The sequence below is a fragment of the Colias croceus genome, chromosome 1, assembly GCF_905220415.1.
Source record: "Colias croceus chromosome 1, ilColCroc2.1".
NCBI classification, from domain to species: Eukaryota; Metazoa; Arthropoda; class Insecta; order Lepidoptera; family Pieridae; genus Colias; species Colias croceus.
Window position 1 is genome coordinate 7,677,816 of NC_059537.1, and position 26,844 is coordinate 7,704,659.

The 26,844-nt window shown below is 34.8% G+C and overlaps 2 protein-coding genes across 7 annotated transcripts; both read right to left on the reverse strand.

The window, feature by feature from the left end:
* Positions 1 to 149: 149 nt before the first annotated feature.
* On the reverse strand, positions 150 to 7,685 carry LOC123692631 (zinc finger protein on ecdysone puffs). 3 transcript variants are annotated; one of them, XM_045637412.1, is made up of 13 exons: positions 7,531 to 7,685; positions 7,083 to 7,319; positions 6,761 to 6,835; positions 5,624 to 5,970; positions 5,053 to 5,161; positions 4,608 to 4,754; positions 4,204 to 4,533; positions 3,935 to 4,052; positions 3,744 to 3,847; positions 3,111 to 3,297; positions 1,111 to 1,227; positions 912 to 1,020; positions 150 to 389 (listed from the first exon to the last, which is right to left on the reverse strand). In XM_045637412.1, the coding sequence occupies exons 2-13, from the start codon at positions 7,317 to 7,319 to the stop codon at positions 272 to 274; spliced, it is 1,998 nt and encodes a 665-aa protein (XP_045493368.1). In that variant the 5' UTR covers positions 7,531 to 7,685; the 3' UTR covers positions 150 to 271. The 3 variants fall into 3 exon arrangements, with proteins under 3 accessions (XP_045493368.1, XP_045493362.1, XP_045493354.1); XM_045637406.1 differs by having other exon boundaries at positions 3,935 to 4,049; positions 5,624 to 5,982; XM_045637398.1 differs by having other exon boundaries at positions 5,624 to 5,982.
* Positions 7,686 to 16,160: 8,475 nt separating this feature from the next.
* LOC123705715 lies at positions 16,161 to 24,543 on the reverse strand. Of its 4 annotated transcripts, none has more exons than XM_045654693.1 (8): positions 24,273 to 24,480; positions 23,623 to 23,669; positions 22,477 to 22,538; positions 21,988 to 22,078; positions 18,923 to 19,048; positions 18,156 to 18,227; positions 16,843 to 16,986; positions 16,161 to 16,356 (listed from the first exon to the last, which is right to left on the reverse strand). In XM_045654693.1, the coding sequence occupies exons 2-8, from the start codon at positions 23,632 to 23,634 to the stop codon at positions 16,285 to 16,287; spliced, it is 579 nt and encodes a 192-aa protein (XP_045510649.1). In that variant the 5' UTR covers positions 23,635 to 23,669; positions 24,273 to 24,480; the 3' UTR covers positions 16,161 to 16,284. The 4 variants fall into 4 exon arrangements, with proteins under 4 accessions (XP_045510649.1, XP_045510641.1, XP_045510669.1 ...); XM_045654685.1 differs by having other exon boundaries at positions 16,290 to 16,505; positions 16,796 to 16,986; positions 24,273 to 24,543; XM_045654713.1 differs by lacking the exon at positions 23,623 to 23,669 and adding an exon at positions 22,273 to 22,369 and having other exon boundaries at positions 16,290 to 16,505; positions 16,796 to 16,986; positions 24,273 to 24,517.
* Positions 24,544 to 26,844: the final 2,301 nt, after the last annotated feature.

Consider the following 26,844-nt stretch of genomic DNA (forward strand, 5'->3'; position numbering starts at 1 on the left):
TCTTAGACTATTATTGAATCGGCAAAGCATTGGCATTGCATTGTGTTGTTATTTTCTTCAATCTAGCTCGAGTGGAAACGCTACGTATAAATAAATACATTATTATAAACTACTTTTGGAAGTGGTTGATTTAAAAATAAAACAAAGTATTAAAGGTCAAAACTTTATTATATAAAACTCATATTGCTTTACTTAAAAAGTATACTAGAAATCAAATGACCATATTAATAGTATAACGATCGTACATTTAATATGTAAGCTAATCACTAAGTTAAGCAGAAGCATTGGCATCAACAGTAGTCTTTTCATCAGCCGCAGCTTCGTCTTTCAATTTAGTCTCTTCTTCTCCTGGCTTAGCCGTCTTATCGCTTTTACGGAATTTGTCATATCTGCAAAAAATAAAAAATTTTTTCAAAAAAAATTGTTGTTACCTATTTGATTTGTCTGCGCCTCGCTCTGCCATATCAGCGCCGACCCTAATTATTGGTCGCATAAAATTGTATTGTTTTTGGCTTACAAATTTTTGTTACCTAGTTATTTTTTTATTAAATACAATTTAGTTAAATTTAATTACAATTTAAAATTTTACATGCACGAGACTTCTATTTGAGGAGGTATTACTATACAAGATATATAATTTACATTATTTTAGTAATCATGAGATTGCGTCATTTCCAGTTAAGAACATTAAATAACGTTCTATTTTAGAATTAATTGCATTTCTTATCATGTACACATTTGAAGTTCTATGCATTTTAAACATATTATTTTATGAATAATTTTACAAAATCAATGTTTGTTGTCACCTAATTCTAATTGAAATATAGTTTACTTAATATAATAACCACTGAAAGAAAGTGTAGTTGAATAATTGAACTAAAAATAGCTCAATGACTGTTAAAGGTTCTCACCGTCCAAGATCCTCTTCATCATCACTAGCTTCATTGCCCTGGGGGTCCACTTCTCGCAGCAACTCCCCTATATCTTTATCAACATCAGCCCACAGCTTATCTTCATTTCCTAGAAAATAATTGTTTTGTATATTAATATGTCAATTTTTATATTGGTTATATTATGTTTATTATTTAAAGTGATTTTAATTGAAGTTACCTGAATTATTAAGGTCAGTGCCATTCTCCACAGCTTTTTTCTCTCCAGACGATTCAGTTTTCTCAGACTTAACTTTAACTTCAGTGCTCTCCTCATTAGTAGTTTCCTTTTCTTCTTCTGAAAATGTGTTATCTTTTTTTGAGGACAAATAAAATAAAAGATATAGAGCATACAATTATTTTCTTATAATTTTAAGATTTGGATTTAAAAAAATATGGCATTCTTCATAATGATCAGATTTTTAACATACAAGAAAAATGCATCTAAACAAATATTCTGATAAGTTGATATTATGTAAAAATAAGGGATCGCGCATACATACAATTTTCGTATTGACTGAACTATTTACTATTTAGTCGAGTTGTGTTCTCCTCTTGTTCGATTTGTCTTGATATAAATAGACTGAAATCGATTGAATGCACACCTCCATCAAGTAATTAGTTAAGTTGTGTGGAATTCAAGAAGAGTACACAACTCGACTAAATAGTTTAGTAGGTACGAAAATTGTATATGTACATAGTACATACATAGCCCTTAGCACACCCCGGACACTATACAAAATTATCGTTTTGACAGTCACACTGTAGAGACTGCAAATGTGTGTGCTAACGCTTTATGGTTGGCACATTTGTGACTAGCGTAAAAAAAAATTCGCGTTTTTCTGATGAAATACATCCATTTTCTACGAAAAACGATAATCACAAATCCAAAATAATAAAATTACTTTAAGTCAATTTGATAAATGTTCAATCTTCGTTGCGTATCGTCCTTGCAGAAAAATGCGGACCATTTTTAGGCTGATCGTGCGGGGTGAGGTAAGTGTTTAATTTTGACGGGAGGCGGAGAGTGTCCGTTCTGTAGCGTTTAGCTACTATTATGTATTCTGTGCCCTTAGCTAAGCAGCAAGTAGCACGATACGTACCAGAGGCGGCTCGCCCTAAGGAGCGCTGGTGCAGTGAACTCCCATAAATAATTATAATAAAATCATACTCCTTAATTTCATTATTAATATTAATTCTTACTATTTAAAATCAATCGTAATCGTAAAAAACTACTGGCAATACCAATGAATATATCCATCATTCCATCATTCCATACACCTGTAGGTATAATACTGTATTATAAAACGCGCGTAGCGGAGCGCTCACGATTGCGCTCCAATTAAAAAATATTCAGTACATTTTCTAATACGAAATACAATAGGAGTGAAAGAGATAGTTTTGTCAGAGTCCTGCGCGTGAAACAGAAGATTTTCTATGAAAAAATAGCAAAATTCGGAGCGCCGCTCCCGCAAACGTTGCCGGTTCGTTTTTACCGCGCGCCCGTACACAAGACAGCGATTGCGCGACGTTGCCACTCAAATATAAACAAACACTCTAGTCAACTTGCACGCGCGCGAATGTACCTATAATCGGGAATTTTCGAATTAAAATCATAAGATACGTGTTGACTGTTGAAATAGCCTGTAGTTATCAGTATTACTTGTGAGTGTTAAAATGGACAATTATAATGTGGCGTTCATTAAAAAGTGTGTTAAAACGTTACAAATTCGGCTTGAATTGAAAGCTAAGGGACCGCCACGGCCTGAGCGGGCGCGGCCGGCGGAGGTGAGAGTGCTTGGACTGAAACGGGCGTTGACGACTTAGCTCATCTTTCAATCAAGATGAAAAAACATTCACAATGTCGGTAGGTACCATTTGTTGAATGAACTGCAATTGGCGTCTATCGAACGACAAGACATTCGTAAAGCATTAGATTCCGCGTACCGAAAGTCAATACGCGAGTTCAATGACCGTGTCGATGAAAACAGACATATTTTACGAAGGTTTATAGATTGTGTCAAGTTATAGATATTTTTGCACACCAAAAGGAAAGACGTATGCATTTCCTTTATAAGTAATTTTTTAATTAAATTGTACTGCTTTACATCATGTATTTTCAGTATTTTATTTCAAGTGAACACCCATAAAATTTTGTCACGAGCCGCCTCTGATACGTACCAGTCTGCTGGTGCAGCTGGCGGTGTATGCGCTCGGCCTGCTTGCGCAGCGTGCGCGTGTCACGGTGCTGCACATAGTGGCGCAGGTGGATGCGCAGCCGGCAGTGCCGCCGCAGCGCCTCCGCCTCCTCCGCGCTGCCTGCCTCCGCGCGCGGCAGGAACCCGCGGCACAGCTCGCACCACCACACCTGACATACACATATTATTTATTTCATACACTTATCTATACATATAATAAATCTGTAGAAGGGTCAATTCTGTACATTGAAAATATTGAAGAAATAAATAGCAGGGGGTGTTACTGGATCGATACCAAACCCAAATATGTGATTAAAAAAATTTTTGTCTGTCTGTATGTTCAGGCATCACGTAAAAACTAACGGTTCGATTTCGATGAAACTTGGTATAATTATACCTTATTATCCTGGGCATAAAATAGGATACTTTTTATCCCGGAAAAATACGTAGAAAAAAATAAATCTTAATTTTTCCGCGCGGACGGAGTCGCGGGCGGAAGCTAGTTTAACAATAAAATCTTCAAGCTTTTTTTTCTTATTCTTGAAACTTGATGATAAAAACTTGTTTGCGGATTGTTTGATGATGTGAAATGCAAGTTTAATTTAACAATAGTTACCTCAACTTTCTTGATATGCTCGCTCCCAATGTTAATTTCAACCTTTGCCTTTTTAGGCTTTTCCTCATCTTTCTTTTCACCACCAGAATCATCATCTTCTACTTCTGTAAAAAATATATTAATTTAATATTGCCACACTTTGAACTTTGTAGTATTGCATTGATTTATGTATGTAGAGCAAGTTATCTTACCATCAACATCACCCACAGAATCAAGGGTCATAAAGTTATCCAAATCAACATCCATGCCTTCATCACCACTGCCCTCTGCCTTAGGACTGACGCGCCGAGAAGCTTGATTAGCTTTCTTCTAAAAAAAAGGGGTGATAATTGTGTGTATCAAAAAACTGGATCATATTTATTTTATTTAAAGAAAGGAAAATAGGTAAAGGAAATAACATTATAATTCAAGTCAATAATTCTTTATCTTTTATTGACATCCAAAAATGACAACTGCCTACCTTAAGATGTTCAATTGAGCAAATGTGATGCTCATATATCATCGGCGAGCGGAAGGTAATGCGGCAGATGCGACAGAACGGCATCAGGAAGCGCTTCATGGCGCGATGCGTGTCCGTCAGGTTGTGGGCGTGGCGCGTGGTGCGGTGGTTGAGGCGGCACACGAGGCAGAAGGTGGTCCTGGGGGCCAGGTCCGCGCCGGCCGCCGCTTCGAGCTCACGCTGAGCGCCTCGCTGGGCCACACGCATACGCAGCAGTTGCGCCTTGTGACGCCGCGCCACGCCACTCATGGCCGCCCGATGCTTGAGCGATAGCAAATGCTTGGCGTACAACTGCAATGATTAAATAAACGTAAAATCTGTTGTTGTTATGAATGTAATAAAAAAAACTAGTAAGTTATACTTACACCATAACTGGTACATTTTTCCTTGCAATGCACACAAGAAAGGTGAGAGAATGATTTTGCTGGTGCAGAATCAGAAACAGCATCCTCTTCTTTTTCTGTATCTTCTCCACCATCTTCTCCCTCACCTTCAGATGGTTCTTGATCCGGCTTAATAACATTAAATCCAGATTAATATATTTATTAGTATTTTCTAGGGTTTGATTTTACGCGAGTATTATACATTTAGAAATTAAAGACTTTTTAACGGATTTTAAACGCGATTTATTCATTCTATTATTTTCCCGACGTTTCGAACACTTTACAGCGAGCGTGGTCACGGGGAGACTAATAGAAATAATAGAATGAATAAATCGCGTTTAAAATCCGTTAAAAAGTCTTTAATTTCTTAATATATTTATTTCTTAAATTCTAGAATTAAATAAGATTGTGATATTGCTAAGTTTACCTTGGGTGATTTACTCTTGGATTCTTTCTTCTCTTCAATAACCTCTTCCTTCTCATCAGCTTCCCAATCTTCTTCAGTAGATGAAGCTTCTTCCTTGGACTTATCAGGGCTATTATAATAATTATAAATAAGTTAGAAGAAGACGGGAAACAACTGTATATCTAAATTTATATTTATTTTATAATAGAAATTAAAAAAAAATATGAACATAAAACATAATAAAGGAAGGTCTGTCAAATCCAATTTATCTTCATGTTCAGCATTTCTAACTATTGCATGAATAAATGGCACTTTTTCTCATTAGATTCCATAGGTTTCCCAATTCTGTTCAAAGAATTCATGACCACATCTTTACAATTTTTACAATGTAATATCCGCTTTCTTGACTATTAGTTCTGTTTTCTAATAAATTTTAAAGACTCAAAATTTAATCTCATCTGCTCTAATATCGCTATTGATCAGTATGTAAAAAAGTTTGCTTATTCATTTAAGACACCCATATAAGCTTAGCATGTGACATGACTGGATATTGGAGAACATCATAGCAAATCATTGACTGTGTCAAAATTACCTTCGCCCCTTGACAGATCTGAACGCACGGGTAAAGGCGAGCGATCTATCTCCGTAGCGCCTAGTGGCGAAGGAGGCACGGGATCGCGGCGCTCCTCGGAAGGAGGCTCGCGAGCGCAGCGTCCGGCCGCGGAAGGAGCGGCGCGGCGCGCGCGGTCGGCCAACGGGGCGCGCCGGCTCGCGCGGCGGACCCATGCCGCTAGACTTGCGAAAGCTTTCCCGAGCCGGCGATCGTCTTCTATCTTCCCCGCCGAACGACCTCCTCTCGCCCCCGTAACTTTCTTGTCTACTGCCATACGATCCGCCATAATGACCACCGTCATGGCTACGTCTATCGCTCGAAGAGCCCTGTACATAACCCTTTATGGATGTCGTCGATTCTTATAAATTGAATCACACAAAATTTATTTCTGCTTAATATAAGTTAATATAGTTTAAAACATTCTTCAGGTCGTGCCATAACTCATGGAGGAGTAGTTTGTCACTACATAAAATATCTAAAAATTTAGTAGACCAATTTGTACAGAACAGTAGAAATAGTTTCCCATGAATCTGTTATCATTTCAATTGCTCTAATGAAATTCTTTTCTGTTTAGTAGGTACTACATGAGAATTAACCACATTATGGTAGATTCATCTGCTTCAAATCATAATCATCTTCTATTTGGAGAGAAAATAAGCAAACCAAATCATCAAGATAAGTTTTCAATAAAGTCACATGGGTAAAGTCCACCTTAAGTGCATTTCATTTCTACACGGCACATTTTCTTATTTTTCTAATTTGTCATTCATCACTAAACATTTAATCAATTCAAGGAGTCCTAATTTTATTATTCAACTAAACTTGCCCAAGTAAGTAAAATTGGAAGGATTTATAACAATGTTCTATCATCCATATACCATTGCTTATTTCTAAATTCAATTGGTTCACCCACTTTAATAATGTTAAGATAAATAACATCTGTTCTTGCATTTATAAATGCTTCACTATTGTCATAATAAAGTATTCAATGTATGGTATGTTTTGTACTATTTAATGAAGCTTGTCCCTTCACTTGAAACTGTCTTTGAAATAGCTAGTTTAGTGTATTATCATCCCAGTTAAGATTGCAAAAATGTTCCTTTTTTATCTACTAACCTCGAGTCTCATTCTTTTACGTTCAGGTGATCCAGAGCGACCACCATAATCACGATTTGAATATCCAGATGTTTCCTGAAAAGTCAGAGACCACGCTTCAAGGTAAAAATAAAATAATAATGATTCCATAGCATTTTTCATTGTTAACTTTTAATCATTCCACTAAGATTAAGCACTCATTTCCTTTCATCTTCCCATTATTTCACTATTATGTGATTAAGTTGAAATTGACATGCCTATTGGAGACATTTTGTTATTTCATTGACTAGGAAATAGCTAATCTGTGCTAATAGGTAGTTGGTTTTGAATGATTCAAACTTACCGATCTATATGATTTTTTGTAAGAGTCGTCTATTCGATCGCGGCTTGAAGAATACCTATTGGTGCTTGAAGAAGTGTAACGGGACTCATTATTGTATGATGAATAGCCGCCTCCTCGACCACCTCGCCCATTATCATAACCCCCGCGATGACTATTCCCACGATAGGAACCCCTATAGCCTCCGCTTCGACCACCATAGCTTCCTCTTCCACCGTAACCTCGACCACGAGAAGACATCTAGGTAAAAAGCATTAACTACTATATATCCAAAAACCAAATTCAAATCACTCTTTTGCTATTCTATGTTCAATCTATAGAAAATTTGTTTTTGATTTCTTGATTTCTACAATCCGTGCATCGACCATTTTTTAGCACCGGCAGAAAATGGCGTCGGAATAGATGTTAACGCCACGTTATCAGTACCTAGATTAAAATCAATAGTACTTACAATTAATATGCGTCGACGCTGTTATGAGATGACAAAACAATAAAAACAAGAAACGAAATAAAAAAACGGTACGTGATTATTGATTACACGAATGGTGAAACATTAAAAAATCGTAGAACTTGCGTTGGAAGCTGTCGCGCGCCGTAGGTCCGGGGTCGACACTCGACAATCGACAATCGACATTAGTGATTAGTGTTGCCCGTGTTGCCACTTGCCAAGTGCCAAACTGCCAACAGGCAACAGCTCTGGCTTCTGGCCCTATCCCTTGTCGCCGTTTGTCATGCATGAAGAAGCCAAAGTAGCCTGAAGTAGCCCAAACACCAAAATATGAATAAAATAAAATGTAGTTTTTATCAATTTATTTAGCTAGCTTTCCGCCCGCGGCTTCGCCCGCGTTTTCAAAGAAAAACCCGCATAGTTCCCCCTAGGATTTCCGGGATAAAACCTATCCTATGTGTTAATCCAAGTTACCCTCTATATGCTTAATTTCATTGTAATCGGTTCAGTAGTATTTGTGTGAGAGTAACAAACACACACACACATCCTCTAAAACTTTCGCATTTTTAATATTAAGAAGGAAAGGAATAGGATATGTTCATAACACACTGATAAATAGACATAATCTTTATATAACACGTTAATGAAATTAAAGTTAACATTTTAAGTAAAATAATAAAATAAACCTATAGAATAATAGCGACAAATTCAGGGTACTCGGCCTGGTTATCGGCCGTATGTCTGTTTACCTACTAAAAAAATAGGCATGACGACAGTATCCATAAATGATCATATTAGTGTTTTCAAGGGAAAATGTATACTAAATAAATTAAATATAGCGACTTAAAAATCTAAAAAACATTAAGATTAATGAGATTATCAATAAAATAAAACATTAAAATTCTGCAGTTGGCCATTTTGACTAAAACACGCGTGACGTCACGTTTAAATAAACAACTCACGTCAGATGTATTTTGTTGTTATGAATATGTTGAGAATACGCATTTTTATTTATTTTCTTTTGTTTCACGTATGCTTTATCGACTCAGAACAGAAATATAATTGCGAATTCACAATACGTGGTTTCGGGGTTCTCCGCGCCCACTTTATACAATCATTTCTTATTATTTTTTTTCTCGCTTGAAATAATTACTAACACATTTTTGAGCATTATTTTTATGTGGATTCACACTGCAATACTGCACACTATTTATAAACTTTGAAATTCGTTTCTATAACACATATTAAATAAATAATTATTTAATTTTCTTCGCAATGCGTACAAATAATTACGTATTTACTAAAGAGTGACGTCACACCTACGCCATGACACCTGCGAGCTGTTTTAGCACAGTTTATAAATATTTTTTGAAAAATGGCTTTTATCTTCGTTAAATTTAAGTATATTACCGAAATATAGGGTTTTTCTTGTATAGTTAACGTATACACACATTATGGAAGAGGATTTCAAAATCTTTCGTCATGCCTATTGTCCCTAGAGTAGCCTAATCTTTGGCCTTTTATATTTTTCGTCGCCGATTCTCGTTTTGAGTAGCCTAAAAGGCGAAAATTCGCCTACGTTGGCAACACTGGCCGACAATCGACATTGGCGAATAACGTGATAGTGTTGTTGTCATCGATATTTCCAAACGATAAATACCGATAAGTAAATTTTAAGTTATTTATTACATTGAGTTTTGTTTGTTTGACAAAACTTTGTTAAATAAACTCAATAGGTAATAATATAGTTACATATTTTATTTAGCACAAAATAAAATATTTTCATTAGGTACATACCACTTACAAAGTAGTAGGTACTGTGAGTAGGTACAAAGTACAACTTTAAAAAATTGATCAGTTTATTTTTTTGTGTGTTTTATTTTTCTTGAATACGTGGCTTTACGCCAGAGATGTCATATTTTTTCAAGCCATAAAAGGAGGCACGCTAAAAAAAAAATGTTCGACTAAAATATACGGCAACGATTGTATTATAAACTCGCAACTATTGTTTCTGTTATGTGGGTCTTGGACTCCACCGAGAGGTGGAGACCTTACCTCTACAACACTTTGGGTCAAAGAAGTAGTGCCTAATGGTTCCCGAAGCCCGCTTACCACAGAACACTAATATCCTCCTACGTGCCTCTTACTGGAGCTGGTATGTCAGGATCGCAGACAGGATAATAAAATCAGTAGTCGCAGCGCGATACTAACTTAAGCTAACTTATAGACTAACTTAACAACTTAGAAATGTTATGATAAGTGATAATCTGTCTACACTGCTACACGAAGCCAGAAGTTCGATGGGTTGAAAAACTGAACCCGGCCATTAGACCAAATAAAAAATTATTCATACCATCAGTTGAATGGCGCGTAATTAGAAATTAGATGGTGGACCCTAAAGTGGTGGTAACCTAACCTAACCCATAGGTGACCCTTATATCTGTTACCTATAACCTATTTATTTTTCTTAGCTTACCTAATAATATTTTTATTCCATTTTTTACTGAATCAATCAAGAAGAATAAAAGTAGATAGATATAGCTGTACAAGTCTTTGATTGCCTATATATTTATCATTTCGCTCAAGCGTAAGTGATGTAGTAGGTATAAGTATTTATTTATATTTTGCGTACCTACTGATCGTGTATAGTTTGGAACGAAGAAGCAAGCATCCGCGTTAAAAAGTAATTAAACAGGCATACACGATCAGTAAGCAAAATTCGTGTATATTTTGTAATAACGAACTTAAAAACAGCATTACAAAGTATACACGAGCAGTTTCCTATGGTTGCGTTCGGCTATGTATAGTTTGGAAATACGCGTCCTCGAGTGCCACACGAGTCTTTTTTTATTTTTTATTTCTAAGGGCAAACGTATCTTCGGGAAGTATATCTCAAACATTATTTATTTCGATTGAAAGAAGAAAATAGCAATAAATAACCTAGATCTATTTCGGCATAATATGGTAATTGAATTTTCGGAAGTATTTGAATGCAGTTCTTTTTCTTTAAAAAAGGAAGGTTTGGATAGGATTATCGGAATAAGCTGATAGCAAATTCATTCAAGGAAGTTTTATATAGTTACTAGCTTTCCGCCCGCGGCTTCGCTCGCGTTTTCACAGAAAAACCCGCATAGTTTCCGTTCCCGAGGGATTTCCGGGATAAAACCTATCCTATCTCTCAAGTTGGATCGAACTGCACATGGTGTGCGAATTTTATTATAATCGGTTAAGTGGTTTAGGAGTCCATTGAGGACAAACATTGTGACACGAGATTTATACAGGGTTACAGGTTAAGTCGACCTATTCCTGTTAAGAGCGTATAGTAGGGGTCAAAACAAACTGATTTGATCTTATAATACCATATCCAAAAGTTAGTCGTTGAAGAGTTATTGCAATTTTAATTTTTTTCTTGAAAATGCCACTTTATCTTCGCATTTTGCGTTTAATTTTGTATTTTACTTATTTGGTCTGGGTTTTTTTGAGTTTTTATGTAAAGGTTGAGTTAAACAATAATTCTCAGCAATAAAAATCCATATCGCTGCAAACAATTCAAAGAAATGGCTTTTAATCTAAAAATAATAACATTAAAGTAATTTAGTTAACTCGTTTTAAAGAAAGATATTGAAAAAAATCTCTATGAAAATGTGTCTGCAGATGTTTGTAAAAACATGTGCATGTTCTTAGCTATGTAAAAAGGTATGATAACCTCAGGTAGCATTCGTAGATTCCAAGAAATCGGGGATAAACATGGGACAGTGGTAGTAAAGTACAACATCAGAATAAATTTTGTCATAATTTATTTTTCTTAAAAACTTTACAGTTCCTGCTCAACATGACTTCCTCTATTGCGAACACATATTCGAAACCTTTTCCGCAGACTCTTAGTCAAGAGCCAATTAACAACTGGGGTAGTCACCCCAGTTGTTAATTGGTTCCTCATCTTATAGGCTGCATCGATAATTTTTTGTCGTAAAATATCATCAGATGGAATCGGGTTCGGCTCATTGTACACCAGACTCTTCATATGCCCCCATACGTAAAAGTCCATGGGGGTTAAGTCTGGACTTCTAGCCGGCCATGGTATGGGCCCACCTCTTACGATCCATCTGTTTGGATAGTTGATGTCTAACCATTCTCTAACACTTCTTCTGTAATGTGCAGGGCAGCCATCATGTTGGAACCACATGTCTCTTAACAAAGTCAGGGGTATGTCTTCAAGTAGGTCGCTTAAATGTTGGCGCAGAAAGGTCTCATAATTTTCACCATTTAGGTTGTCCGGAAGGAAGTATGGTCAAATTAATTTATTTGAAATTATCCCCATCCACACATTAAGACTGAATCGTCTTTGTGATTTTTTTGGATTCTTCTTGTTATGATTGCCACGTGCTTTCGGAGCCCAATAGTGAGCGTTATGGTAGTTTGTGATCCAAGTTCTCGGGCAACGGTTGCCCGAGAACTTGGTCTGTCTCAGTGGAAAGTATAGTTCACAATTAACACTTCAGGATATTACCCATATTACTACATGCCCGTGCACGTGATGGAAGAAGGAGATCCTTTAAGAGGACTAGATTTTTATTAGATTCATGTTGAATGCGGATCTGAAAAACCCCTCGTTTTTCAAAAAAAAAAATATGGACAGATGAGTCCAAATTTTATCAAGACGGTATCAACGGTGAAAATTATGAGACCTTTCTGCGCCAACATTTAAGCGACCTACTTAAAGACATACCCTTGACTTTGTTAAGAGACATGTGGTTCCAACATGATGGCTGCCCTGCACATTACAGAAGAAGTGTTAGAGAATGGTTAGACATCAACTCAGAGTCTGGTGTACAATGAGCCGAACCCGATTCCATCTGTTGATATTTTATGACAAAAAATTATCGATGCAGCCAATAAGATGAGGAACCAATTAACAACTGGGGTGACTACCCCAGTTGTTAATTGGCTCTTGACTAAGAGTACTCTGCGGAAAAGGTTTAGAATATGTGGTCGCAATAGAGGAAGTCATGTTGAGCAGGAACTGTAAAGTTTTTAAGAAAAATAAATTATGACAAAATTTATTCTGATGTTGTACTTTACTACCACTGTCCCATGTTTATCCCCGATTTCTTGGAATCTACGAATGCTACCTGAGGTTATCATACCTTTTTACATAGCTAAGAACATGCACATGTTTTTACAAACATCTGCAGACACATTTTCATAGAGATTTTTTTCAATATCTTTCTTTAAAACGAGTTAACTAAATTACTTTAATGTTATTATTTTTAGATTAAAAGCCATTTCTTTGAATTGTTTGCAGCGATATGGATTTTTATTGCTGAGAATTATTGTTTATCTCAACCTTTACATAAAAACTCAAAAAAACCCAGACCAAATAAGTAAAATAAAAAATTAAACGCTAAATGCGAAGATAAAGTGGCATTTTCAAGAAAAAAATTAAAATTGCAATAACTCTTCAACGACTAACTTTTGGATATGGTATTATAAGATCAAATCAGTTTGTTTTGACCCCTACTATACGCTCTTAACAGGAATAGGTCGACTTAACCTGTAACCCTGTATACAGGGTTACAGGTAAAGTCGATGTAGATCCGTTAAGGGCATGTAGTACACATCATTTCTGAATGATTTCACTATGTAACCTCCCATCCTAAACTTAACCGTTTTCGAGATATTCGAGTTTTAATTTTTTTTATGAAAATGCCCAATTTTTCGGCTATTCAATTGAATATTTTGAATTTTTTTGACTCTTATGATTATTTTTTTGGTTTTTTACATGAAGAATGAGATGCTCAATTACCTCAATGACTAAAATTGCACGTAAGTTAACTAAATAGGTCATAGTAGACGATCGAAACTTAAGAAAATAAGTACAAATTATAAAAATATATTTTTCTTTTCTGGATATCTCAAAAAATTATTATGGCACTTGCTCTGCAGATATGCTTAAAAACATCTACATTTTATCAGCTATCCAACGAGGTATAACACTCTAGGGTATTTATTAACCTCAAAGGTAAAACTTAGTTTCTAAGGCTATATGGCAGTCAGAATAAATAGCCCTTATTTAATCTTATTAATTTGACTTAAGTTCAGCATCATCATTTCAGCCTACTGGCTTCCACTATTGAACATAGGCCTCCCTCGGCTAGGTACAACCTTCATGCATCCATCGATATCCCGCTATCCTGACCTAGGAGATCATTCAGTTTTATAGCATTTTTTTTGTTCACATCGTCGATCGTACAAATAATGACCGTACGCCAACTATTACTTGAGCGTAAGTGACTAGTTACTGGCTATTGTTTGGAAAATAACGTAATCGGTGCGTTGTTAACGCTAGTTGGCATACAAAGTCACTCACGCTCAACTCATAGTTGGCGTACAGATCGTCGGTGATTGTAGTAAGCTAAATGAAACAATAAATCAGTTCAAAATAACATTTATTCACCTAATGTTTTTGAATAAAATTTTATAGCTCATGTTCTACGTGTCCACCTTTATTTCGCACACATTTTCTCATTCCTTCACGTAGTCCACTTTTCACTACACCATGTGGTTAATGTTCTTCTTATGTCGTTAGCAGCATTTCAACAGCACACAAGCAGCAACCTTTCTTTGAGAACTTCCACTAACGATATGGGGTTGGGCTCACTGTAAACGAGGCTCTTCATGTGCCCCCATACATAAAAATCAATGGGGGTCAGGTCGGGACATCTGGGTGGCCAGGGTAAAGGCCAACCTCGTCCAATCCATTTGTTAGGATAGTTACGTGTCCAACCATTCCCTAACGCTTCTTCTGAAATGAGCAGAGCAGCCATCATGTTGAAACCACATGTCCCGCAGTAATTGTAATGGGAGATCATTAGTAGGTCACCTAAGTCACACACATAAGTCGTGTGGGAATCCGAAAGCACAATAATTCGCATCTACCATGGACGAATCGCATGAGCAGACTAAAATGGATGGCAAGCAAACAAACGACCAAATACAAAACAATGGGCATGTTGTATCCCCAAACTTGTTTTTGCACATTATTTTTCTCACTCTCATCTGCATAAATCGTAAGTTTTCTCGCTCACACGCACCGGATTAACTTGAAGTACAATAGCCGAGGGACCCGTTAGACCTACTACCTGAACCTTTTCAACTGAGTTTTTTTCTATGAGTTTAAATAAAACCATAGGTTGTTATACCTCGTTGGATAACTGATAAAATGTAGATGTTTTTAAGCACATCTGCAGAGCAAGTGCCATAATAATTTTTTGAGATATCCAGAAAAGAAAAATATATTTTTATAATTTGTACTTATTTTCTTAAGTTTCGATCGTCTACAATGACCTATTTAGTTAACTTACGTGCAATTTTAGTCATTGAGGTAATTAAGCATCTCATTCTTCATGTAAAAAACCAAAAAAATTATCATAAGAGTCAAAAAAATTCAAAATATTCAATTGAATAGCCGAAAAATTGGGCATTTTCATAAAAAAAATTAAAACTCGAATATCTCGAAAACGGTTAAGTTTAGGATGGGAGGTTATTTAGTGAAATCATTCAGAAATGATGTGTACTACATGCCCTTAACGGATCTACATCGACTTTTCCTGTAACCCTGTATATTAAGATTAGTTACCTACCTACGGTCTATTAAAATGCTTGTACCAAGAAAATTTGTTTTAAACCTTCGAGCAAAGCTGCGGGCAACAACTTGTTTAATATAAACACATTAATATAACTATAGTCCGGTTCAAAACTTAGTCCTTTTTCTGATTCGTGAATGGTTGAATGTTAGAAATGCAGTATAGATAGAATGTATATTCTAAGTAAGTATTTACGTTAGCGACTAGCGTACACTTCTGAGTTCTGACTGTTAACATAAGGTTAGCGTGTAATATACCAAGAACATTGATGCATGATCGTTATTTACCCTTTTCATGACGATTTCGGTCATACGGGTCATACACCATACACCGCGACGACTTTTTCTGTTGTCGATGTAGTTGTAGTACTATACTACCTATGTATAGGTACCTAACAACCTAATGTATATGTAGGAGTAGGTATTACTGGCTGATGAGAATTACATCGTAACGAGATTTGACCACGATTTGATAATTGTCGATCTGGCGGAGCGTCGCTTCCTGTGGTCGCGTCGATGGTCGGCTGCAGACGTTGCTTGGTTACAAACGAAGAACGGCTAGGGCACCACGTTTGCGACAAGTTTGCGACGAATCGCTATTGTTCCGAGTAATCTTGTGCATTGTTGTTTCAAAACGAATGATTATGGGATTCCCTAATTACTAGCGCATAGATATGTGCGATTGAATAACCTTTGTTTGTGACATTGGTGATTCATTTGTTTCCACCAACATTATAATTTACTGAAGATATAAGTAGCTGATCCTGATGATTAGTATGGCCTTAATTATGGCCATCCGCCCATAGATATATTTTTAGGTATATAATTGGGATATTGTTGATATAACATTCACGTATATCGGATATTCACAGTTATACCCAACATATCTATCAAAACTGGTGATAAGTTTTATAAGTATACTTAGATAAGTGCAGATAGATTTGAAACTTGGTGACTGATAATGTTACAAACAGAAAAATTTGAAGAATTCATTAAGACTAGACTTCATTTATTAGGTACCATATTAATTTAAACACCACATGTCACACACACCAACAGTTCACAACTTAGAAATAAATTTAGAAACATTTTTTTTATATTCTCTAATTTTTCTATCTTGAATTTCGTGTTTTCTTGCTTCCAAACAACTCGCCCCAATATCCTTGTAAATTGCTCCATGAATCCTGAAAAGCGAAATCGATTTATAAGTGCAAGAAATACTAACATAACACTATGTCTCAGACAAGAATCAATCATTGGTTAAGAGAAGTCAGTAATTCAGTAGGTAGGTACCTACGTTATGAACTGAACGTTATTCGAAAATAAAAGGTTAGGCTGCAGTTAGACGACGAGCGCGGTGGCTGTTCAGTTATAGCAAATTTATGTTTTATTAACAAGGACGTAAAGTAGAAATTAATTTTGAGTAACTAACTGCGCGGCGGCTGCGCGCTCGATCGCGTGGCGGCCGCGCGGCCACCGCGCAGTTAGTTACTCAAATTAATTTCAACTTTACGTTCAACTGGAAATGGTCCGGGTTCGCAGTGGCGTGGCTGAGCGCGCGGCCGCCGCGCGGTCACCGTACTTTCGCCGCGCGGTAACATTCCATGTCATATAAACGCGCCCTAGTAGTAGGTACTATCGGGACATGTTGTTATTATATTATTAGTCACCTTCTTTGCTTCTCGCCACTCCAGATTACGAAGGCGCGCTAAGCCCTTCAAGTTTCGGTCTAAGATTTTCAAAAATTCTTGTCTTGTTATTTGTGGTGGCTTAGTTGTACCGTTATTCGAAGGATCTGGCGGCATGGTAACAGCCTGTAAAATAATCCACAAAGAAATACAAAACTAGGCACTCACCATATTATAATTTATAACTGTATACTGACCCAGACGCCCATAGCACAGTATTACCATATTGTAATACTGTGCCCATAGTCTGTACTGAAGTCGCGCTCATTGAAAATTGGAGCAAAGTAAATACGAGCTCAGACCAATCTGAGTAGGTATGCACTTTGCTCGCTTGTATGTAAAGTAAACTGTGACATGCGAATATAACCTAGAACCTAACCTAACCTTAACTAACCTAATATTACATACTATACCAGACTCGAAAAGTATGGACGTCTGGACTCGTATGTATTTTGCTCAAGTATCTTAAAGCAAAATGTATTTCGATTCAGACACGCTCTGAATAAGTATACAGTTTGCTCTTCAACTACATATAAAGGCAAACTGCGATCGAACTCAGAGCAACCCCGGTCTGGGTCAGTATACAGTTTGGCAATACGCCCCCGGGCCAAGTCATTTTTTTCAAGATTTATTATTCTAGTTCGTATCGGATTACCGTATCCAAGTGGATTAAAATTTAAAATTAGAACAGTGGCTCTTGAATTAATTAGTTAGTTAGTTCAATTAGATTGATTGATTGACTTGATTTTACCACTGTAAAATAAAAAAACGGGCAAGTGCGAGTCGGACTCGCGCACCGCGGAAGGCTCCGACCAAACCTATTTTTTCTTATGTTGTACTTAACTTTAAATTAATACTCTTAGTAATTTTTCGTTTATCTTTGCTATAAGAGGTTGCTTTTTACTGTAAGTTTTGATTCCCTTGCGAATGTCGAAATTTACGAAAATATGCTGCTTATACGGCTATAGGTATCTTTTGATTGAGTTGGCTTAGAAGTTTTATTTTTTTTTAAGGAAAACTCGCATAGTTACCGTTCCCGGGTATTTCGGGGTAAAAATTATCCAGCTATCGGTAGAGCAGTTTATGAAGGAGTAATAAACAAACAACAAAGTTCGCATTTATAATATTAGTTGGATAAGGAAGTAGTAGGATTATTATAGGTATGTGATATAAATACATAAAATAATTTTCATTCTTTCTTTTTTATCAGACTAAACTAACACTGTATATATTTTTTATTTGATATTATCTTAAACGGCAAACAAAAATAAAATTGTTACCTATAAATTACTCACCTTATCGTCTACAAACTGATTGTTGACTAAGTCTGATATTTGAGTGTAGGCACTTTTCGTATCGTTAATTTGCTGAAACATAAATAAAACAAGTGTAATTATTATTAAAAAAACAAAATACCCGACTGCACACTAAAAAAAGAGTAAAATATTATTATTATGTCTTTATCCCGTGGGACTTTTAGGATAAAATGTATCCTATGACACTCCCGTAATCAAGACAAATCTAACGATACCTCATACATCAAAATCCATCAAGCCGTTTAGGCTACAGGTGGTCACAAAGGAAAAGACATACATACATACTTACATACACTCGAAAAACATTACCCTCCTTCTTTGGCAGTCGGGTAAAAAAAGATAAAGGTTAGTTACTCATGATTTTTTTATTTATAATTGTTCGAAAGTTACTACGTACTCCGTTTATCTCACTCTTTACAGACTACCGCCAAATTAAGATTTTTTTTTTACGTATTTTTCCGGGATAAAAAGTATCCTATTTTATGCCCAGGATAATAAGGTATAATTATACCAAGTTTCACCGAAATCGAACCGTTAGTTTTCACGTGATGATGGTATCGATCCAGTAACACCCCCTGCTATTTATTTTTTCAATATTTTCAATGTACAGAATTGACCCTTCTACAGATTTATTATATGTATAGATTACCAAGGTAGTGACCCAAAGTAAGTGCCAAGGTCAGCAATGAATGTTGCATAACTACATGTTCAAGTTATCTATTTTATCTGAAGAACATTAAACATACCTCCAATATAACATTAAATATAGTACCGAAGAATCCCCATTTTGGTTTCACTGCAACGCTTTTTCCAGCTCTTATTGAGGATTGCCTTAAAGCTCGATCCTTTCCTATGGATTCATCGGCCAATGGCTATAATTTAACAAAATTAAAAAAATGCAGGTCAATAAATTAATACGTATTTTCTGTAATAAAATACATATACAGATCTTATCCTGAAAAATAATGAATATGTGCTGTGTTGCTGATTTAGTCCTGAAGTTCATTTCCTGATAAACTAATATTCATACCTACTTGTAATAATGAATAATTTTTCATTATAAAAATTAGGAATAGGCCTTAAAATCATTAGAAAAAATATAAAAGAACATCAAATATAAATAATTAAATTAGTAATGTGATAGAGCTGCAATCAAGCTGCTATAGTGAGAGGGTGGTGGAATCAGGAAATATAATATAACTAGCTGTTGCCCGCGACTTCGTCCGCGATTAGGTCGTTTTTCGTCATTCGTTGTTTAAAAAAAATACGTGACACTTTATTTTAAAATTTTCTTAATTATTGTCTCTTATAAAATTTAACTACATTAAAATTGAACACTCTGATAATAAAATCTTAAAATCTGAAGAAAACATGAATGTGGTTTAAATTCTACATTACTTAGTATCAAATAATAATCTAAATTAAATGTAGATTAACAGTTTGAGCACACCATTATAGAATATGTACCTAAGTATTAAATTACGTTAGTTTACATAGTAACTTTACTAAAAACACGATGACTATCTTTCGCGCTCGATACCACAAACTAAGCATGTTTGTGGTAGGTACGTGGCCCGCGTCACTTGACCCCCATCTGGATCCATGATGATGATTCCATCCTGAAGATGATTCTGAAGATGATTCTGAAGATGATTCTGAAGATGATCCAGGATGATTCCATCCTGAAGATGATTTCTTTTGCCTGGAAGAAATCACCGTCGCCTAACAAATATAATGTGTTTTCTTATAAAACCGTTACATAATTTATTTTATCTACTTAAATAATGAAAATGATATATTTATAAAATATGAAACATATTATTTAAAATGATTAAAAATAAATAAATGAAGCAACTACGATTCAAAGAAAACATCTTTTTCAGTGTGAAAATGCTCTAAGCAATCCGGGATGATGAACTATCATGTACCTACTCTGATCCCAGTACGGTCGGTACGTCGATAGCCATAACGATAAATATTATAATCAGATAACCGCAAAGTCAAAATAAAAACATTACTTGTAAAGTTGTGAGTGCAAAATTTACGTTTCATTTGGCAATAACATTTTTTTCGGTACTAAAACGTAGTAGTTTGATATGTGGTTGGCTGCCCCTCCTCTCCTTCCTGAAAAATATCCTCCAAAATTTCCCGAGATACTTCCAATGATTGAACCATTGGACGTTGGACATTAACTTCAGTCAAAAATTGACGAAGCGGATGATTACTAATTTCCACTTAATCCTCGCTGCTACTGTCTTTATCATCAAATCATCAATTTTCAAGTGGTGTAGTAAAAATATCAGCAGAAATCGTCTTCCAAAGGCGATATAATTTTATTAGCATTGAATAAAAAAATCAAAAGTTAACTGTAAATCTATAAAAAAAGCTACTTACAAATAAAATTTTATCAAAAACTTCTGTTCCCAATGCACCTCAAAATAATAAAAGAATCATTCATTTCATTTCATTTCAATAAATACCTGTAAGTAACAACTTACCTTTTGTGGGAACGCATGATGGTGAAAATTCACAAAACACGAAGATTGCATTTGATATTTTTGGTTTTATGGCATTCAATTGCTTTATAAATATCACTACATAGTATAAAAAAAGTCGCTTTCTGTGTCCCTATGTCCCTATGTCCCTTTGTATGCTTAAATCTTTAAAACTTCGCAACAGATTTTGATGCGGTTTTTTTAATAGATAGACTGATTCAAGAGGAAGGTTTTAGTACATAATTTATTAGGTTTTAGACAAAGGGGACGAAGCCGCGGGCGGTAGTAAATTTATAAAACACGAAGATTTTAAAAATTGTAACTAATGAACACAACAATATATTATTATACTCTTTGGAACACAATCATTAGATTAACTGTAGATAATGGTGTCTATTTTTACTTAAAATAATAAACATCTAAGTAGGTACCCTCACTTTAAAAAAAATGTAGTTTATTATTTACACGAAATATATCTTATAGGGAACGGAAGATATGGGTTAAAGAGTTAAATAAATAAATAACATAATTATATTTAAATTATTAATTTTTAACATTGTGTTCAGTAGTGTTAACATGTAAATTGATTTGATTTTTACGAAATCTCATAGATGGCGCTGTTACAAAATTAACATTATACAACTTACATTCTTTAAGCTATGTTTCTCTTCCCAAGTTACTTAAATGGCATAATTTTTATAGTGTCAATCTAGATATTGTCAAACAACATTTATATATGCGTCATTTGATTATTAATTTCCAATAGTTAACGTGTAAATTAACATTTAATAGATGGCGCTGTTTCTAATTTGTCTTTATACTACTAAATTCATTAAACTGTTTCTCTGCCCAAATTACGTAAATGACATAGTTTTTATTTTGTAAAGCTAGATAATAGCATGGCTTACTCGAAACCAACATTTAAACATGAGTCTTTAGATTGTACGCTGTCGTAATACACGGAATACGTAAGAAAAATAAAGGTTCACAGCTCCTCCCCCGTAGATGATAGCTTGATAATATGTAGCCTATAGCCTCACCCGACCTGTTAGTAATATTCATGAAAAATTTGAAGTCAATCTATGCAGTACTTTTCGAGATTAGCTCGGACAAACATACAGACAAACAGACAAACAGACAAACAGACAAACAGACAAACAGACAAAAATTCTAAAAACTATGTTTTTGGCTTCTATATCGATTATAGATCACGGCCCAGGTATTCTTTTAAAAAAATATTCAATGTACAGTTTTGACTTTCCTACGATTTTATTATATGTATAGATGTTTTGTGCTTATGTCATAGGCATACCAACCGGCTGTGCAGTGACTACAGTTGCGATAACACCAACGATCAAGATACTTGCTAAGATGTAATCACCATTTCGAAACGCCATTTTGAGAATACTGGATCACATTGCGTTGTATGTAAAAATAAAGGGATGAGTTAATAACAATAAAATATAAATTACTTAGGTAAACATTTTAAGCGTTTACATTTTTGATACAAAATATTTATATGTGTGCCTCATTTTTAAATAAAACGGCTTTTTTGTTGCAGTGTTATAACTAGTAAACTGGATTATTTTTGTTCTATATACCTGAGATGAGAGTGTCGATCGGCAAGAATTCTCCTTAAATCTCCTATATTTAATTTGCGTATAGTCACGTTATCTTCTTGCTATACCCTGTTCTTTCCTATACAAACTCAAAAGATCGAAACAGAAATTTTATTAAATTTTGTACCTAAACTATTTTTGTATTCACAAAGGGTAAGATGAAAAAAAAAAGTAGAATGAACCCACCTTTTGTGAAATTTTAATAATTTCAAGTAACTGTTTTCTTGAATTAATAATTCATTTTCATCCTGCAAAAAATAAAAATATTAAAAAAATAAACTGTGCGGTGTTGAATTACAAAAAGGTTGTAGAAAATAAACAGGTACATGTATTTCATTAGGTAACACATTTAATAACATATATAGTAAAGCGCATAGTCGATAAAGAAACGCGTTCGTTGACGGATTTCCTCATAGAGCTTTGAGGTAATATTCTTGAAGCTTTTACATAAGGATTTGTGCAATAAATGTGGGTAACTCATAAAATCAGCAACATCAATTTATTAATAAGCCTATTTGCGTAACCTAAGTACTGCGCATACCTAGTAAACAATTATATAATACTTACTAGCACCGCAAACATATTTCCTAATAACCTAAGTATTTGATCAGCATAATATTATGTACTTAATCTTACTTTTTCGTGGATTCGGTTGCAAAAAATATTCTAATTGAAATATTACCTGAGTATTAACATCGAGGCCAAATCTCTAAGCATCAAACAGTATATTTAATGTTCATTAAGACATATTAATCACAAAAAATAAAACTTAACGTTACTCAGGAATGTAGTAACTATGCTGTTAGTGAAATTATTTTATTTTATCTAAATTGTTTCAGTAATTACAGATATTACTAACTACTAACAACTCCATAGACTAAAACACTACCTACCTCTATTACTGTACACTAATCTTGCAAGACTGAAGACATTTTATTACACATAAACCTACCTATTTATTATTTTTTTTTATCTAGGAGGAATAAGATTTACCAATATTATGTTAAGTATCTACTTATCGCGTCTATTGAATCCTTACAGTAGTTTTTCACCGGATGTGGGAATATTTAAAAATGGAGATAATAGGCAGAGTTTTTTTAAATCCTGTTTTGGTTTCAGTAGGTATCCGTTACCTAATTATGTAGAAATTTATTTTATTATTTACTTAATAGTCATAGAGCTGTTTAACGTTAAAGTAAAATGTAAATAACTCGTCTTATTAATTGCTAACACTACATTTGATTTCGATATTTTATTATACAAAAATTAAAAAATAAATATATACTTAACACAATAATTTAACCATTGTTAAAATATATTATCAAAACTTACTTTTGTTTTCATATCATGCCAAAATTCATGTATCTGTTTTTACGTTTCTGAAATAGAAATGAAAAATATATTTTTCTATTAAAAAAATTAAACTTTTACTTTTTAATGCAATTTTTAAATCCGATTAAATGAATTAATTGTTAATAGCTTGCACGTGTGCTTAGTTGCAAGTTTAAGAACTTTTATAGAAAAAAAGGCTAGGTTTAACACACGAGTAAGGACACTCGTTGATGTCTTTTATATGGAAATGATCATGTTATATTTCTTACATAAATAATTACTTATATATACGCTTGTCATTTTACTTTCAAGGCTTTTATAATTTAAAAGAATGTACTACGAAATATATTAAAATAAATATTTCGATCTCGTAAATTTTTTCTAAATAATATATTATTTAGAAAAATGGAGATTTTTAAATCTCCCCAAAGTCCTCGGTATATAAAGTATTTTATTATGTTATGAATTATAGTATATAAAATTACATTAACGTATAAAAGGCCACAAAACTGAAGGTTGAACTACCCATTCACCGAACATATTGCATTATTTATTGCGCGTATTTTTCGTCATATTAACACAGGTATAATGGTTGTACAAAGGTTGTTTGCACGTAAAAAGTCTAATGGTACTTAATATTAACACCTTACCGCAACTTAGGAAACGCGTATTTCCATACTCCAGATTTTTTTTAACTTTTTACGAAAACATCTGTCACTATTATCAACAAAACTTTTGATAAGCACAAAACAATGAAACTCCGTGGTATCAGTAGCACTATGTGGGTATATGAGCGTGAGCGCGTACGGCAGTGGTTGGTGCGCTGCACTAAGGCAGTGCCGCGGCCGCAGTGTTTTCCCGCCGGCACTCGGCACGCACCATCCGGGCCAAGGCCACTCGAGTTGCGAAGTGTTATGTCAGCGCGTTCTACTTATGCAACGCTTACAAATTCAATGCACTTAGATGACCCCTCGGACTGCCCCAAAACTCGTGTTTGTTTCGGTTAATTTTGTAATTATTAATGATGAAACATCATGCTCCATTAGTTTAATCTTGAATTCTTAACGTTTTTCGATGACACTAATATTATGTGCAGTGGTTTACTAGTAATTTAGAAGAAAGTATGGTTTTATTCTTTCTTTCTAAATATTTCATATAGGTTCATCTACTAGTATTGTATTATATTATCTGTAATATAAGTAATTGGCTTATACGAAATAGATAATTAATTGAATGTTCGTACTATGTGCTATGTTAAACATGTTTGACTTACCTTGTCTTATTTTAATGAAAGAGAAGGGCAAGCGGTCGGTGTTATAAATACAATGTTATATACGAAAAATCTATATAGATGTGGATAACCCATAAGTACATTAGTAGGTATAACTATACAAATTGCCTCCTCTCCAAAGTCCTTGAACGTCTTCTTCATAACCAACTCACTTCTTTCCTTAATACACACAATATCCTTAGTGATTTCCAATCTGGTTTCCGTCCTGGTCATAGTACGACTACAGCTCTTATCAAGGTTACTGACGACATTCGTGCTGGTATTGACAATAAGAAGCTCACAGTACTGGCTCTGCTGGATTTCAGCAATGCCTTTACCACCGTCGACTTCGACATACTGTTGGGTTTGCTGCGTTTAATTAACATATCTCCTTCAGTAACTGACTGGTTTCGTTCCTACCTTACCGGTCGGAGGCAGCGTATCATGATAGGTTCTAAGCACTCGTCTTGGTGCGCAGTCTCTGCTGGTGTTCCGCAAGGCGGTGTCCTGTCTCCTCTCCTCTTCTCCATTTTTATCAATTCCTTATGTTCCCGATTGACGGCTCTGTACCATATGTATGCAGACGATTTACAGATTTATACCCAGTCTACTATCGCTGACTTACCTAAAGCAATAGATTTTTGTAATAATGAATTAGCTTCTATACTTAGTTGGTGCGATGATTTTGGTCTAAAACTAAATCCTTCTAAAAGCAATGTCATCATAATCGGTAGTCCTTATCTTATTTCTGAAATCGACTGGGGTATTTTGCCTAGCGTCAAAATCGGTGGCGTAGTCTTGCCTTACCAAAAGGTAGTCAAAAACTTAGGTGTTCTGTTTGATCAAACGTTATCCTGGTCTAATCATATCCAGGAATTGAGCCGTAGGATTTATGCCGCTTCCGCTACGCTCCGAAGGCTTCGTAACTTTTTGCCCATTCCCACTAAAATTATGCTAGCACAATCCCTTCTACTTCCTATTCTTGATTACGCTGATGCATGTTTTCCTGATTTATCAGTAGAGCTAACTGATAAACTTCAGCGACTCCAAAATTTTTGTATTAGGTTTATTTTCGGCCTTCGGAAATACGATCACGTTTCTATCTACAGAAAACAGCTCAAGTGGCTCCCCATCCGTTTTCGCCGGAATCTTCATTTGTTGCAATTACTGTTCCGTATCCTTTTTGATCCTTCTGCTCCTATTTATCTCAAAAACAATTTTTCCTTCCTGCACAATGAAAACTATTGTCTTCGCTCGGCTGATAGACTCACCTTGAGTGTTCCTGTTCGACGTACTCACTTCCTCGCTAAATCGTTTGTTGCCACTGCTGTCAATCTTTGGAATTCTTTGCCACTACCTATTAGACAAGCTAAAAATATATCTTCATTTAAAAACCTCTTGCGACGACACTTTCTCACTACTGCTTTCAACTCGGCACATTAACTATGTATTTATATATTGTTAACTATACACAGCATGTATTTGTAGTATTTTATATTTGTTTTATGTAGTATGTATGTATTTAATAATATGTATCATGTATTTAATTTATAGTCATATAAGTATATGTATAAATTGTATATATTATTATTGAATTAATTGTATATATTCGAGTGTAGTATATTTATCTATATTATGTAGGTATTTTTATTATATATCTATCTATATGTATATCTATTTTAATTATTATTATCTTAGATTACAAAATAAAAGACAGATGGAGCGTTGCCGAACTAAACCGAATAATTTATCGTCATTTTCAATAAAGCTACAGGTAAATTAGCTTGGAGAAATTTTTGCATATGTAGTGGTGTGTATATCACTCAGATCTTAGAGCGCGTTTCCACTATATCGTTCAGGCCTATACAAAAATGTTTCGATATCCTAACATTACTATTTAATTTTATACTTATTCCTAGCAACACTTTTGTTTTCAATAAAAACAACTTTTA